Source organism: Notothenia rossii, assembly GCF_949606895.1.
Source record: "Notothenia rossii genome assembly, chromosome: 4".
Classification (NCBI taxonomy): Eukaryota; Metazoa; Chordata; class Actinopteri; order Perciformes; family Nototheniidae; genus Notothenia; species Notothenia rossii.
In genome coordinates this window covers 85,216,264-85,231,653 of record NC_136902.1, presented here as the reverse complement: position 1 = coordinate 85,231,653, position 15,390 = coordinate 85,216,264, and the positions used below count along the sequence as shown (strand labels likewise).

The 15,390-nt window shown below is 44.6% G+C and overlaps 1 protein-coding gene across 1 annotated transcript in view; it reads right to left on the bottom strand.

Annotated features, from left to right (window-relative positions):
• Positions 1-318: 318 nt before the first annotated feature.
• brwd1 (bromodomain and WD repeat domain containing 1) overlaps positions 319-15,390 on the bottom strand; it is a 30,974-nt gene continuing 15,902 nt past the window's right edge. The window contains exons 24-44 of the mRNA XM_079673743.1: positions 14,230-14,470; positions 13,900-14,016; positions 13,709-13,816; positions 13,491-13,615; positions 12,523-12,605; positions 12,301-12,412; positions 11,533-11,594; positions 11,278-11,433; positions 10,725-10,845; positions 10,489-10,614; positions 10,325-10,391; positions 10,075-10,125; positions 8,419-8,544; positions 8,186-8,338; positions 6,854-7,008; positions 6,538-6,689; positions 6,300-6,425; positions 5,486-5,659; positions 5,035-5,355; positions 3,151-3,327; positions 319-3,059 (exon numbers count right to left, since the gene is read on the bottom strand). Of these exons, the coding sequence (XP_079529869.1) occupies positions 1,378-3,059; positions 3,151-3,327; positions 5,035-5,355; positions 5,486-5,659; positions 6,300-6,425; positions 6,538-6,689; positions 6,854-7,008; positions 8,186-8,338; positions 8,419-8,544; positions 10,075-10,125; positions 10,325-10,391; positions 10,489-10,614; positions 10,725-10,845; positions 11,278-11,433; positions 11,533-11,594; positions 12,301-12,412; positions 12,523-12,605; positions 13,491-13,615; positions 13,709-13,816; positions 13,900-14,016; positions 14,230-14,470 (4,435 nt within the window). The 3' untranslated portion in view covers positions 319-1,377. The remainder of the gene's footprint in view (positions 3,060-3,150; positions 3,328-5,034; positions 5,356-5,485; positions 5,660-6,299; positions 6,426-6,537; positions 6,690-6,853; positions 7,009-8,185; positions 8,339-8,418; positions 8,545-10,074; positions 10,126-10,324; positions 10,392-10,488; positions 10,615-10,724; positions 10,846-11,277; positions 11,434-11,532; positions 11,595-12,300; positions 12,413-12,522; positions 12,606-13,490; positions 13,616-13,708; positions 13,817-13,899; positions 14,017-14,229; positions 14,471-15,390) is intronic.

Here is a 15,390-nt window from a genome sequence, read left to right as displayed (position 1 = left end):
TGAGGGTCTAAGGACAGAGGGTGTCGTATTGTCATACTGATATTCTGTACAAACTGTGAAGTCCACTGAGACAATTGTAACATTTGTGATATTGGGCAATATAAATAAACATTGATTGATATTGCGAACTAGATACTTAGTGTGTGGGATATATCTCCAAACTATTCATTTGAATCTAAGAACAAAATTCTTGGGGGCAGAAATATCTTTGTATATAATGTGTCAACAAATGTATTACCTCCCGACAAGCTACATGTCTTTCTGTCTGTTAAGTTCGTACCTGCAACAAATGTAACAAAGTCAGAAACATAACACACCTTGAAATGATGTCTTTATTATTGTGAGGAATAACTCATCCATTGCACTCCACAACCACATTGCGATAATAGTTTTCCTGTGATTTAATAAAAGGTGTAGTACGAAAAACATTAAGCAAAATGTCATAAAGCGACTTTATTTAGAAACCTTCCCCGTTAACAAAATGAAACCATGTGACTGGCAAAATGTTTTTAAGTCAACTCTGAAAAAAAGAATTTAACACTGAAAGTAGGTAACACAGAACAATAACAGGCCTTCCCAATATGAGAAATCACAGTATTTTGCAAAGAGTACTTTTGTACTTGGCAAACAAGTACCAATTTGTGACATATGGCAAGACAATGCAGTTAATTGTAAAAAAAAAAAAGATAAAGAGAAGAAATAAAAAAAACAAATTAAATAAACACTTTGCAACCGACTGAACCTCAAGACGTCTTCATCGATCAAATATGTACATCTATTCACTAGAACACAAACTAACTTAGAGAAGAAAAAAACTAATGCAATGGGGGAAAGAATATTTAGTTCATTTTGGCTCATAACTCAAAATACAGACGAGCATTGAGTGTGTGGATTTACAAAGGAGTGCTGTAGTCAAACGTCTGAAGCATGGATTTTCTTTTTCTTTTTTGTCCCAGTGAGTGTGCTTGGACATCTGGAGTCGAATTCTGTTGCGCAGAAAACAACCGCATGTCTGAGACTACAGTAAACGTATTTGACCCCTGAGTTTCTAATGCAAAACTAGTGTATGAAATACCTCATTACAGTGTATCTTAGTGCAAGCCAGCAATATGCTTGATTAAACGAGAGGTATATAAGAGTAGCACCCACGCGGACAATCGCAACGAGCAGAATGGGGCGGTGGTGTTTTCGCTGTGAGGGAAAAAAAGACCCAGCAGTTCAAATGCTTGAATTCGTATTACATCTATAAACATGTTTTTCATAGAAAATATAAATATCCCTGAATGAAACAGATTCACAGCATTTTCTCTCCAGGACTCCAGTGCTACTACCGTATCGTGTCTTTGTGTTAAAGGTCTCCAGTTCTCTTCCCGTCCTTCATTCGCTGTCGTGATAGCTCACCGTCCGCTTCCCTCGGTTGCGGGTGTTCACGCGTGCTTTTTGCTTTGTTTTGCGCCGCGTCTCGTCGCTGTCCTCCTCCTCGTCCTCTGAGGCGGACGCACGACGGCGCGGCCTCAGCGGGCGGCCGGTCGTCTTCTCAGCGACGCCCGACCGCCTGTGACTCCTCCTCTTTGGACTGCTGCGAAACCCTGAGCTGGCGGACGAGTTTTCGGCGGCTGAAGACGAGTCGGAGCGGCGAGCGCCGTCTTTTCGTTTTTGTTTTGGCCGACTGGCGTTTCTCTTCCTGCTCCCAACATCCTCCTCTTCCTCCTCCTCCTCTTCCTCTTCCTCCTCCTTGCTGGCTTCAGAATGTGACAAGGTGTCTCCTTTGGACTCCCTTTTGGGACGTTTCGAGGACCTGCTGTTTTTATGGCTCTTGTCTTCTCCGTCCTCCTTCTCCGTAGCAGCATCTTCAGAGTCTGAGGTGTAGATGCGTTTCTTGCTGGAAGACGTCTGACTCCGGGCTCCGTTGGGAGAGCTCCGGTTCGACTCTCGCTTGCTTTCCCTGGACGCCGTCTTCTCAGCGCTCCCCTGTTCCGAGTCTTCCTCCGAGTTGTCGCTGATGTAACTCTTCTTCGGTCGTGCTCGGAGGTTCCGCCGTCTGTTGGACGCGTTGTCCGACTCTTCGTCCGAGGAGCCGGTGGAGCGTTTCCTCCTGGACTTCCTGTTGGGCTTGTATTCCTGCTGGGAGCTCTCCGAGGCCGAGGTTTCGCTGCGAGGCCGTTTGGACTTGGTCTTGTTCCTCGTCGACCTCTTGGTATTGGACTCAGATTCCTCGCTGGAGCGATGGCTCTCTTGGTCTCTCTTCAGGCTCTTCTTGCTGGCTCTCTTCGGAGGGTCGCTGAGCTCCTCTGACTCGGCGCCCTCCGGTTGGTCGGTTGAGGCAGGCTTTTGTTTGTCTGGTGAAACTTTACACTTCTTCTTAGAGTCCTTCTGGATGGCCTCCTCCACCTTTCTCCCGTTTTGGTGAGGGCGTTTCTGAGAGCCGTGGTCTTTGTACTCTTCGTCTGAGCTGACGGGAAGTTTGTGTCTTGTGGTCCTGTGTTCAGTGTGCTCTACCTCTTCCTCCTCCTCATCATCATCCTCCTTATCCTCCTCTACCTCTTCCTCCTCCTCCTCATCCTCATCCTTATCCTCCTCTTCATCTTCCTCCTCGCTTTCAATCTTCTTCTTCTTCTTCGTCGTCTTGGCGGAAGAGGTTGCTTTGCTTCTAGAGGACTTCGGAGACACAGACTCTTCCTCCTCCTCCTCCTCTTCCTCGCTTTCAATCTTCTTGGTCGTCTTGGCGGAAGAGGTTGCTTTGCTTCTAGAGGACTTCCGAGACACAGACTCTTCCTCCTCCTCCTCCTCTTCCTCGCTTTCAATCTTCTTCTTCTTCGTCTTGGCAGAAGAGGTTGCTTTGCTTCTAGAGGACTTCGGAGACACAGACTCTTCCTCCTCCTCCTCCTCTTCCTCGCTTTCAATCTTCTTCGTCTTGGCGGAAGAGGTTGCTTTGCTTCTAGAGGACTTCCGAGACACCGACTCTTCCTCGTCGTCTCCAGAGCTCTCCTCTGCAGCCTCCTCTTGCTCAGAGTTGCTGTGAGGCTTCGCACGGTGTCCGTTCACTTGGCTCAGAGCGTCTGAGGAAACAGGAATCCCACTGAGTACAGAAACCTTTCCAAGCAAGTGTCAACAACAAATCTAATGACAAGCGATGAGGATGCTCCTTACCATTTCCCTTCGCCTTAGCAGCTTGTCTTGACGTCCTCTGTTTGCGGGACCTCGTTTCTCCATTCTGCTCGTTTGGGGAGAAGGATGAAGCATCGCTGTCTTGGTCTTGGTCTTCCTCCTCTTCCTCCTCCTCCTCCTCCTCGGATTCGTCACCCGATTCCTTTTTTTTCCGAGAAGCTAGAAAGGGAAAGAAGGGCAGAGTTAATCTGTGATTCATGAATAATAACAAGTTTAAGATCCTAGCATTTCCTTATATTTTGGGGGGAGATAAAACAAATACACATGTGGTGTTGTAATAACAGGGTATATGAAGGAATCCTGAAGTCAAATGGAAAACCTTTTCCATACATTTTAAGACCTCATTGCCACTTTGAGTTTTAACCGGTTACCTTGGCGACACACTTGACCTCACATTTACTATATGTGACCTGCTCTATCGAAATCAGTCGCATTGACCCGAAGACACATTTTGAGTTTTATAAACTGCTGGAAAGAGGAGATTCCTAGCTTTCTAATGATATCAGGATTGTTTTTGTACTCCAGATATTAAGCGAAATATGTCACATTATATAATGACTGTCACCGAGTCATCATTTTGAGAAAAAGCCCTTCAAAGTTTTCTCTTCTCTGGAATCCATCGATCTGATTGGTTATTAGCAAATGATCAAAATACTACGGAGGGAAGATATTTTCGTTTGGATTACTGGTCTGGGGGAAGCTCGTGTGTGTGTGTGTGTGTGTGTGTGTGTGTGTGTGTGTGTGTGTGTGTGTGTGTCACCGGCTGTTGTTATGCCTGCTGTGACGTTAAGTTATTCCGTTCTCCGCTTGTAATTATGCGGTCACAAGCTTCAAACCTGTATTTATCATCTGAATTTGCCGAGACAAGTTTAATATTCTGAAAGCAAAGACTTTGTTGAATTGAAATCAGATGAAAACAAACTGTAACGGACCCTGGCGTGTTATTTATGATTACTCTACGCTTACATTCATAATGTCAGCCGGAGGGAGGGGGGGGCGGCGCTGCGGAAGAGCAGATTGCCTGTCTTCTTCCCTTTACAAGCTTAAAGAATGTATTTATCGTGTGGGTTTGGAAATAAAAGTTTCATATTCTGAAAGCCAAGACTTTGTTTGTTTAAAATCAAACGAAACACTAGAACTCCGAAAAAATAGTTTTTTACGCAAATCCACTTTTATTTTGAAATGAGCCGTTGCGACTTCCAACTGATTTCGATAGAGCGGGTCACATACAGAGTATTGATTGTCCTTCCTCCTTATCTTCCAACCATTTGGACGCAGACTTGCATTTCCCCATAACGATGTTGTTTAACAACCGGCGTAAACGGAGCTTCGCGCGCTATCAAGCAGGGAGCGTGCGATGAATAAATAAACTACACAGAATCACACTACACACCTACGCCATGATTACATTCAGGCAGACTGTAGAATACAACCTCTCTGGACAATTTATATACTTATTGAAAACAAGCTACAAAAAGTAATACCTTGGAAAATGCCGTTTTTAATAGCCTTCATTTTCGCTAAATTGACTTATCTACTTTTGAAGACCCCGTGGACACCCTGAATAAAGAAGTGCATGACAACGCATGGTATTTTTGTATCTTTATTATAACACTGTTCCTGAATGATTGTCTCTTAGCTAAAGCACGGACAATCAGCTGTGATCCCCCTCTGTATAATGTGAGCACATGATCTCTGCTGCTATCACTATCTGTTCCTACAGTGGAGACCCTGTCCACTATCTCTCACTCCTGTGACACTTCAACAAACTGGAGCATGACTCAGCTAAAGGCCTTTCCTCTGTCTTTGTCCAACTGTTTCTGAATCAGTTTCATGAACAGGACTGTTTGATAAAGGTTTTCCTACCCCGTCGTGAAGGCTTTTCATCAGAGTCGGAGCTGCTCTGGATCACCGCGGCGCGCTTGCTGGTCCGGATTGTGAGGCGGAGGCGGCTGCTGCTCCTCCTCGGCGTCTCCTCCTCTTCCTCCTCTTCCTCCTCCTCTGACACTTTGAGGAGTTTCATCTTGTTCACCGCTGCCCTCGCCGTCTTCCTCTTGAGCGACCTGCGCAGCGTGACCCCCTCCCCCCCGTCGGAGCCCGGGGACGAGGCTCCGTCAGAGTCCCGGTGGTGACGCCTTGCCCTGCGAGACGCTCGGCTGCTGTGACCGTTCACCTCGGCTCTGCCCTCTGGAAACCAGCCGTGAAGAAGAGTGTTTAACGTGTGTGTGTGTGTGTGTGTGTGTGTGTGTGTGTGTGTGTGTGTGTGTGTGTGTGTGTGTGTGTGTGTGTGTGTGTGTGTGTGTGTGTGTGGTCGTACCTGTGCGCCTCCTCTCCGCTCTAGAGCTGTTCCTGGTCAGCCGTGTGCTCCTGCTGCTCTTACTCCTGCTGGGGTAGCGACGACCTGAAAACTGAGAGGACATATGTCCATCCTCTCCAGCCGCACTGTCGTCCTCCTCCTCCTCTTCCTCCTCCTCCTCTTCACTATCGCTCTCTGCAACAGCAGAAATCCACAAACACAACCTCAGCAGGGTATATGCAGGAATCCTGAAGTCAAATGTAAGACCCTTTTCCATACATTTTAAGACCTCATCGCCACTTGGAGTTTTAACCGGTTACCTTGGCGACACACTTGACCTCACATTGACTATAGAGTGTATTGATTGTCCTTCCTCCTTATCTTCCAACCATTTGGACGCAGACTTGCATTTCCCCATAACGATGTTGTTTAACAACCGGCGTAAACTGACCTTCGCGTGCTATCAAGCAGTGAGCTTTTTATGGCAAAAATCATAATCTCGATTATTTGGGTCAATAATTGATATCATTAAAAACGATTATCCATTTATTTTTGAAAACATCCATTTATTGGAGAATTTTTTTTTTAACAGTTTTTAACAGTTGATTACCCTGAACTTTAAGTATAATTCGACTGAAGTAATACAAAAAAGTCATAATAATAATAAAAAATAATCGTTTTTTTTCGATTACGTTGTTTTCGTAATCGTTGCCAGCCATAATAGTAATCTGTTTTCTCTGATCATTGGAAGAAAGAGAACAGAGAAAATGAAGAGCAAGAAGTGGAGGAGAAGAAGAACAAGAAGCAGACTCTCAGTACTTTAGACCGAACTGACCTTTTTTCCTCTGCTTGGCGCGGTTGCTTCTCGTAACTCGGGCTTTGTGTCTGAGTCGACGGTGCCTCGAGGAGCCAGAGCGTTTCTCCTCCTCCGAGTCACTCTGCTCGCTCTCACTGTCAGACTCTGAAACAAATGAAAACGACACATAATGAATTCGGGTAATCCAGAGTTGCTTTAAAGTTTCTGCCAGAAGAAAGCCCGATGTGGACACTAAGCTGCAGAGCTGTTGGCGTACCTGGTGTAGATGAAGCACCTTTGGAGTCGTCGGAGGAGCTCCTCCTGCGACTCCTCCTGGCTCGATCTGGAACACCCACTTTGGCTGAGGTAGATTTGGTCGCTGACGCGGACTCCACTTTTTCCTGAGTTTTAGCTGCAGCTCTCTTTTGACTGGAAAACAATAGGAATAAGCATCAAGGCACGGGCCTGGACTCACTTCAGACGCCTGGAATGACTTCAGACGCCTGGACTGACTTCAGACACCTGAACCGTTTCCTGTCAGGTTATTGTTTTAGCATTTACACTAGCTGAACAAACGCGTAACTCAAACCGACCTGGACGTGGACTGATCGTGCGACTGCATTTTCTTGCGGCAGCGCTGACTGCGGCGGAGCCTGTCGCTGCTCTTGATGGCCGTTTTGTACTCGGATGTGATCGCTCTGATCTGCTCCTCGAAGAAGGCCAAGAGCCGCAGGGTCATACTGTAAATCTAGAAGAAGACCAAAGGGACAGGTCAGATAAGTTTACAGGATACAGTTCTGATTTCAAATAGGATGGTGAATTGGATCTTTGTTTCTCCATTACATATTCAGCTTATTACATATTGTGCTTCGGGTTGACCCTGAGAAGCATAAGTGGGTCTTTTTTGACCCGGTGAGGTGGTTTTCTTGAAGTATCTTTGTAATTACATTTTTTTATCATTTAATACTCCAGCTATCCCGTTTTGGATATCATGCCATTCACATTTTAAATGTACATTTTAAGAAATTGTAGTTTTTGTATTTCTACCCCAAGCTTCCACAAGTGGGTCAAAAATGACCCGCATGCATTTTCTATGGGAACCTTTGATTCTTATCACCTGTTGCTGTCAGGAATACATTCACTGTGGACCACACAGACTACATCAGAAGTGACACCTCTCAGGAAGACTATTTTACACAGCAAGATCTGATACCTGTCAGAATAATAATTATAATAATAATAATAATAATAAATTATATTTGTATAGGGCTTTTCAAGGACTCAACATCGCTTTACAATATAAGGGGAGGTTAGTGTGGGGGGTATAGGACTATCAAACTAGATCAACCGGCATGGATTGATGGGGGGGGGGGGGGGGGGGGGGCTATGAGTAGACAAGAGGAGAAGAGATGAGTTTTGAAAAGGGACTGGAATACTGTGAGGGTCTCAGAATAGCGGTGATCTTTGCATTAATATGTTCAAAACGGTTTTTTTCAAAATGTAAAAAAGAAATTCTAAAGAGTGAAAAATTAAATATAAAATATTTCTAATGTGAACTTTAGAGTGATTTTTCTTAACCAAAATGACAAAAAAACACATTTTAATACGGGTTCTTTTTGACCCACTTATGGAAGAGTATAGGGTCCGGCCACTCGTGCATCTAAGGGTTCATATAATCGTCTTTCTGTAGGTAGAGGTGATATTGGGGCTGTTGTGCAGAAAAAAGGAGAGAAACTCCCTCTGGATGGAACACAGGGATTTTATCCTTTGCAGAACATTTACAAAAACCTATATCACACAAAGGAAAGGGAAAACCCACAAAACACAAAATAGGGATTCTTAAAGATGTCAAGCCATAATCTGTACCAGAAGAAGATTTTATTCGCTGAACTCCATCCATCTCACTTTTATGATCACGTCCTCACCTTGGAGCGTTTGTTGGGAGTGTAAGCTTTAGCGTTGGCGAAGATCAGCCTTATGTCTTTGCACAGCTCTGTGGGGTTTTCATAGCGGTCCTCCCCCAGTGTCCTCCTCACGGTGCTGAAGTCCATGGGTGTGTCAATGATGTTCAGGTAGTCCTGGAAAAGCACATGGTTAAGACACTTGAAACATAACATGCTGACGTCACTATGATGGTTGTTTTGTTGCGTAAACGTACTGGGTAGTTCTGAGGATTCACAGGCTGTCTGAAGGGCTCCGAGTCCTCGCACTCAAATATGTAGTTGAGGAGATTCTTGCACTTCCTCTTCCAGGCGTCTCTGTCCGGCACCACCTCTACAGAGCGCTGCAAACACCATGAGGACAGAGAGAGAGAGAGAAACATCAGGACGTGAAACACATCCCAGCTGGATCAGTCCAGGTCTCAGTCTATAGGCTCGTCTCAATTGAATATTTCACCTCCTCCTTTCCCTCACTCGCGTCCCTGCATTGCGTCTTAGCTCCGCCTCCGTAAGATGTGAGCGAGGGACACGAGGAGGAGACGCGAGGACAGAGGAGTCCTCAGGTATTAATTGGGATGGGATTGATTGTTTTGTCAAAAAACAAACAAACATGTCGCTGATGACGATGACCGAATATTTTATTTATAAGAAAAATATATGCTAGAGGGGGTAGGACCAGAAAAGTTGTTTTAAGCTTCTTCTTGCCCCTGTTGAACATGACAGAGACTATTTGAGAATTATTATTCTTTTTTTTTTGTTATTATTATTATTATTTTTTGTACTTTGTTATAATTATTATTTGAGTGAGAAAGAAAAAGGAAAAAAAAAAAGAGTATATATATATATTATTGTTGTATGTTTTTGTTTCTGACATGTTCAATAAACTGACTAAACTAAAACCAAACTGACTAAAAAAAAAATGTCCTCGTTCACTCAAACGACGTCTGTTAATGATGACATCATGTGCACAGCTGTATCCCCTCTCAGCGGGCTTAACTGAATAACCCTTTAGAACCGGCCCATTTCTTGTTAAATATTTATTTAAATGAATGAATCTTTCTCCTGTTATTCAAGGAATTCAACGTATGATGGTTGGTCCTGCTTTTGTGTTCCGTTGTGGTTTAAAATGTACATTTCAATACAAATATAATTATAGTAATGTGAAAGCCTTTATTCTGAACATGTGTGTCCTGTAGATCCCCACATTCAGGACTGTGCATTTTAAATAATTTAACTCCTGAATATCTTAACACAAAACAATCAAAATAATTGTTATGTATCAAGCTCTAGCCATTTATGAATAGCTTTCTTAATAGCTATGTTTTAGTGACGTTCAAGATCATTAAACATGACTTAAATTGTTAGTATAACCTTAAGAAATGAATTTCACAGAGTGGTGAGCACTTTGACATTTATGGGATGCTTTTCCACTCATTCTTCCAGCTCTCTGTTTTCCTCTGTTGAAATCGACCAGCTGTGAAGGTGGGGGCGGGGCTTTTATACGCGACTAGTGAAAACACTTCCACGTAGTCAGGGGCGCCGTAAGGGGGTGAAAAGTTAGGACGATTCTAAGGGCCCGTGACTGACAGGGGCCCAAACTATTTTAGAACATAAAGAAAAAAATGTTTAAGTAACCAATGTGATCTTTTCATGGAGCTCAAGATCCCTGGAGGCGCCCCTGCGCGTAGTCTGCCCTCGTGTATCCTCCCTCACCCCTCCTCCCTCACCCCTCCTCCGTGTGCATTTCAGCTATTGGGACGTCCTTCAAAATGGTGTGTGTTGATTGATTTCCGGGTCAAGTCCCGGAGGAGGGGAAGAGAGTAGTCGAGGAGGGGTACTGAGACGAGCCTTATGTGTTTTATGCATGGGTGTACCTGTCGCAGTCTGTGTCCGGAGGAGGTTCCTGGAGCTTCTGCATCCTCTTCCTGTAGGCAGCAACCAAATCAAGGTTACATCTGATCATTAAGCAAAACACAATTACCTACAACTACATCAATATCAACTGTAGTCTCTAGAGGCTAATTAGGTTTTCATCATCAGTCTCCTTCCTCTATTTGTCAGTTAAACTAATAAAGTAATTTGACAGCATTATACATCAAACAATTAATTACAAAGCAGACCTACCTCGTCCTCATCATCCATCTCCTCCACAGCATTGTAAATCTCCATGATATCTGTGCAGCTCGGATTACTGGGGAAGTAAAAGGGAAACATGTTTACATTGAAATGAACGATACAGTGCCAGGGGGGTAAGTCGGTACTGAGAGAAATAAAGAAGTCAAACTTACTTGACAAATTTCTGGAGGACGTTAGTAATGATCTTTGCAGAGTGGGCGATCTTGCTCATTGGCTCATTGAAAGTGCGGGCGTTGTGTGCAATATACCTGGCATCCCAAACTAATGCTGAGAGACGCCTGTGGGTCAACGGGGGGGGGGGGGGGGGGGGGGGTCAGTACAGAGTCTTCACAAACAAAACGTCAACTGTTGGACTTTCTGAAAACAGGCAGGATGAAGGAGGACTCGCCTGTAGAATCTGTTGAGGAGACGCAGCCGGATGGTGCCCAGGTCCGTGGGATAGGCGATCTCAGTGCAGTAGGTGGGGTACTGGATTAAGTCCACAGGGCCAGAGAAAGGAGCTGCGATCTCTGTAACACAACCACCAGGAGTCAGATTCATAATCTCTGGAAGCAAGGGGGACGTTTTGGAGAAGGACATCAGATTTTTTAAGATTATAAACCAAAATTGTATCTGTAGGAGCTGTTTGTAATGTCTCATTGTGATATTACTTCACTTATTATTGGTGATTGGCGTGTACCGGAGTTGGGGCGGAGATTTGAGTCTTTGCAGACCATTTAGATGCACGTATATAAAAACACACTACAGGGATAGAAAACCCATAAAAAGCAGAATACGGCCTCTTAAATTCATGGTGCTTGACTCCAGTGCGTCGGTGTCTTTACACATCCTACATGCCTCTGTGTGTTGTCCTGACTTGTGCGACAGGATGTACCTTTAGTCGTGGCCAGACATGTGAAAGAGGGTATGTGTGTGTGTCCTTTTTGTTGTTGCATACACACCAACGGTGATGAGCTGGTCGATGGCGGCGATGATGCGTTCACACTCGGCGTCCCGGCTCCTCTCCCCCCACTCCCCGGGCAGAGGCTTGTACATCAGCTCCCTCATCTCCTCCTCCGTCACGGGGATCCCGCCTCCCTCCAGCTCCGGCTGGGGGGCTGCAGAGACACACTTAGTTCAATATGCATCCAACCTCAATGACCCCGCTCTGTGCTGTGCGTGTGGTTGAGACAGTTAACGTAGAAAGTGTTAATTACCGTCATCTTGAATCGGTTCCACATCCCAAGGACTCAGCTTCTCTGTTTCCCCGTTGTCCCATCTGGTGGAAACACAAAAACCAAAATCAGTTTTCACTCTTTGCAGCCACACTGACTGCTTCCTTCTTTGTCCCAGTTCAGATTATACTTGACACACATTGTGTTAATCTCCCAATTCGAAGGTTGTGGTGTTGATCCCAGCCCCTGCAGTGAAACATGTTCATACATCCTTGGGCAAGATACTTAACCCCAAATTGCTGCTGAGTGAGTGAGTGAGTGAGTGAGTGAGTGAGTGAGTGAGTGAGTGAGTGAGTGAGTGTGTGTTTACAGAATAGTAATGCATGTTACAAATAGCATACAGATAACACACCTGTCATGAGTCTTTATAACCACTAGTGGGCAGACATAACATTTAGATATACTGTTGACTGCAAAAATACAACTGAACACAAAAACATATTAGAATTGAACAACTAACGTTTATTGAAAACATGTTGGTACGAAATCAATTATATGGTCTCATTTTTGCTATTGTGGCAATCCAAGGAGGCTCTCAAACAGTGGCCGAAATTTGCTTCAGAATATTAAGATTGAGATGTATTTTTATTCATACCCGAAGGGAAATACAGATCTTCACTCTGGTGTCATTTGAAATGTCACATGTATATACACTGTACTACTAATTCTGCTTCTGACAGCATGAAAAACAGCACGTCCCACACCCTCCACTATTTCTACCCTCTTATGAGAAGAAGCATGATTTCCCACCTGACTTTGAAGCACTGGAAGAGGCTGTCGGGGTATTCGGACTGGTATGGCTCCTGACAGACGATCATCCCAAACCACCAGGCGTCGTCTATCACTGAGCGGAACCTGTCGTCTGCACAGGAGAGAAGACGTTCAAGAGGACGTAAACGGCCTGATAAAGAAAATACAGAGGATGCTTCTTGGCCTTGAAGCAAACATCTCCAACAGGATGCACACACTTACTCGCTTGCCAGTTTCTCCGGAGCGCCTCGTCATAAGTCTGCCTCACCACGAGGAAATCGATCACGTCCGGCATGTCGTGATACCTGTGGGGGGGGGGGGGGGGGGTCAGTGTCACTTTAATGGGGGAGTACTACAAACATACAACTTTATCCATAGAAAAACTAATCAAGCTGATGACTTCGCTTCCATTTCATAACACATATTACAGCACCAGTGTTCATTTCGTCGACGAGCTAAAAATAGATTCTTGATAATAAAGTCTATGATGAAATGTATATTTTGTTTTCGTTGACGAGACGGGACTAAGGTGTTAATGGTGGACTATCGGACATTCAAAATGCAGGATATTTTCCCCCAAGTGTCCGTCTTGTCTGTCAAAATGCATCTTACGTTTCTAACTTGCAATATCATTATTTCCGCTCTCTTCACTCCAGAAGAGCGATCTCCCTGTGTCTCTCTGTGTGCGGGGGGCGGGGCCTAACTCTCTGCCTCTCTCTCTGTGTGTGTGTGTGCGGGGGGCGGGGCCTAACAGACGCTGCAGTGGCGTGCAGATTTTTAAGAGTAGTAGTACCGTTAAAAGCCTTAACGATACCCATCTCTGGATATTCCACAAGTAAAGTGTTGAGAGTGAAATATTGCTTAACGAAATGTCAACACTTGATGCTGTCACCTTGATTCCAATTTCAGATACCTGTGTGTGTCGAACTGAATTGGTTTAAAGAGAGGAAACATTTTTGACTAAAACTGGACGAAAACGTTTTGAGTTTTCATCGACTAAAAACAGACCAAAATCTCTTTGCAAAATTTGATAATTTTCAAGGGGGTTGAATTTAAGTCATTGTTTATGTACATCCAGTTCAAATAATGCTCAGGCAAAGACCCCCTTCTTGTTGGGGTGCTTCTGGTAGTGAAACATGGATTAAAAACTTTCCCACAAAGGAGGCAGTAAATGAAGTTGAGCTGCTCACTTGACAGAAAAGGACTTGTCTGATATTTTTCCGGTGCCGTTGTCGATGAGCGTCAGCTTCAGACAGCAGAGCGTGGGAGGAGACACTTCATATTTGATCCCAGTGATCTTCACAAACTCCTGGTCCTGGAATACAAACAGCAGGAAGTGCATTTCATTGGACGTCAGTGCAATCCATTTGTTTTTTTTGGTGTGAGAGAGAGACTTTATATTTCTTACCCGCAGCTCCATTTTCTTCCAGGGCTGTTTGTCTAAGTTGATGGGGTACAGGTTGCCGCGGCTCACCGTCTCAACGTAGGCCTCGTGTCCCTGCCGGAAGTAGATCACCTGACAACACACACACAGATTCACAGCATTTTCAAACATCCCAACTAAAGAAATGTTTCTTTATAAACATCTCATGTTCGTACCTCATCGCCCATTTGGGGAACAAAAGGAGACTTCCTGGGAATGACGTCGGTGATCCACGGTGACGGTCTGAACTCGTTGGACACTTCTCTGTTGATGGATGGTCTGACCTTTGGACGCTGAAAGGAGAAGATGTAGAACGATAAGCAAGTGAATATGAACCCATTTTAGAATATGTGTTATAAGATGTATCTTAATAATTCCTCACTGACAGAAACAAAGACTGAGCAATGGTTATTAGCTCGGGATGCCGTTTGCCCGTTTCCTTTGAGCCAGTAGGGATTTAGTCAGCGACACATCAGCATTAGTTTGGATACTGAATCAAAACTCACTCTGGGCGTCTTGTTCTTTGCTTTCTTGGATTTCCCTTTGCTTTTCTTGCCAGCTCTTTCCTCCTCGTCACTCTGCTGCTGCTGCTTCTCCTTCTCCTCCTCTTCCTCGTTCTCCTCCTCTTCTTCCTCTTCAGAGCTGCTGATCCTGCGCTGCGCTCGTTTCCGCGATGATAACGGGGTGGAGGGCTGCAGGTTGATACCAGCGTCCGCCGTCCAGTCAGAGTACTCGCTGGACGTGTGGCTGTCGAAGAAAGAAACAATTCAAAGTCTCAAAAATGATTACAGGCAATACAAAATGAATAGAGAACATTTGTTTAAACCTGTGTGGACTACCAGATGGGGGGGGGGGGGGGCATTGCCACTAAAAGAGGCGCTGTTACTCTTTTTGAAGTTTATCCTTTCCTGTAGTGTGTTCTATAGGTTTGTGTGCATGTAAATGGTGTGCAAAGGCTAAATCCGGTGTGCCTTCCAAAGGGAGCTTCTCTCCTACTCCTTTTTCTTTACTTCCAGAGCAGTGTGACATCACTATGTAACACTTGCACTCCTATAGTGCGGTGCAGGGATGACGTATTTGCCCCGAACTAAGCTGTGCGTGGGTTCCCTCGACAAAAAAGCAATGGGATTTCCCCATAGGATTTTGGAAAATAGCTCGAAAACGTGGAAAACGAACCTGTTTGATAAATGCACGTTTTGTTCAGCCGGATAATCTCCACATGTCTACCCTACTTTTGTCATTTTCGAATCATAAATCTAATCGCCAGAAGCAAAATGCTAATGTTTTGCTATAAACGAACTACAGCAGGGTCGCACGACTTCAACGTCACGCCAACTTAAGATCCATATTCAAAATGACAGATTCTAAAGGGTACAAGTTGAAGCGTTTGTTTGAACAGTTTGCAGGAGGCAGGTACTTGCTTTCAAGCAGAACAGGGCAAACAAACTTAGCGGGGGTGTTAACGCGTTCGGTGTAATGACGTACAACGGCCTTGACAACTTCTGTAGTCCTATTCAGCCACTTGGTAACAACCATCGCTTTTCAGACACGTAAACTCTTCAGAAATCACCAGTGGGGTCACTGCTGATTAGGGGTGGGCGATATGACGATATTAGGTCTCCACGATATGCTTTTTCAGACATATCGTATCTATCGTGATAAAAAAA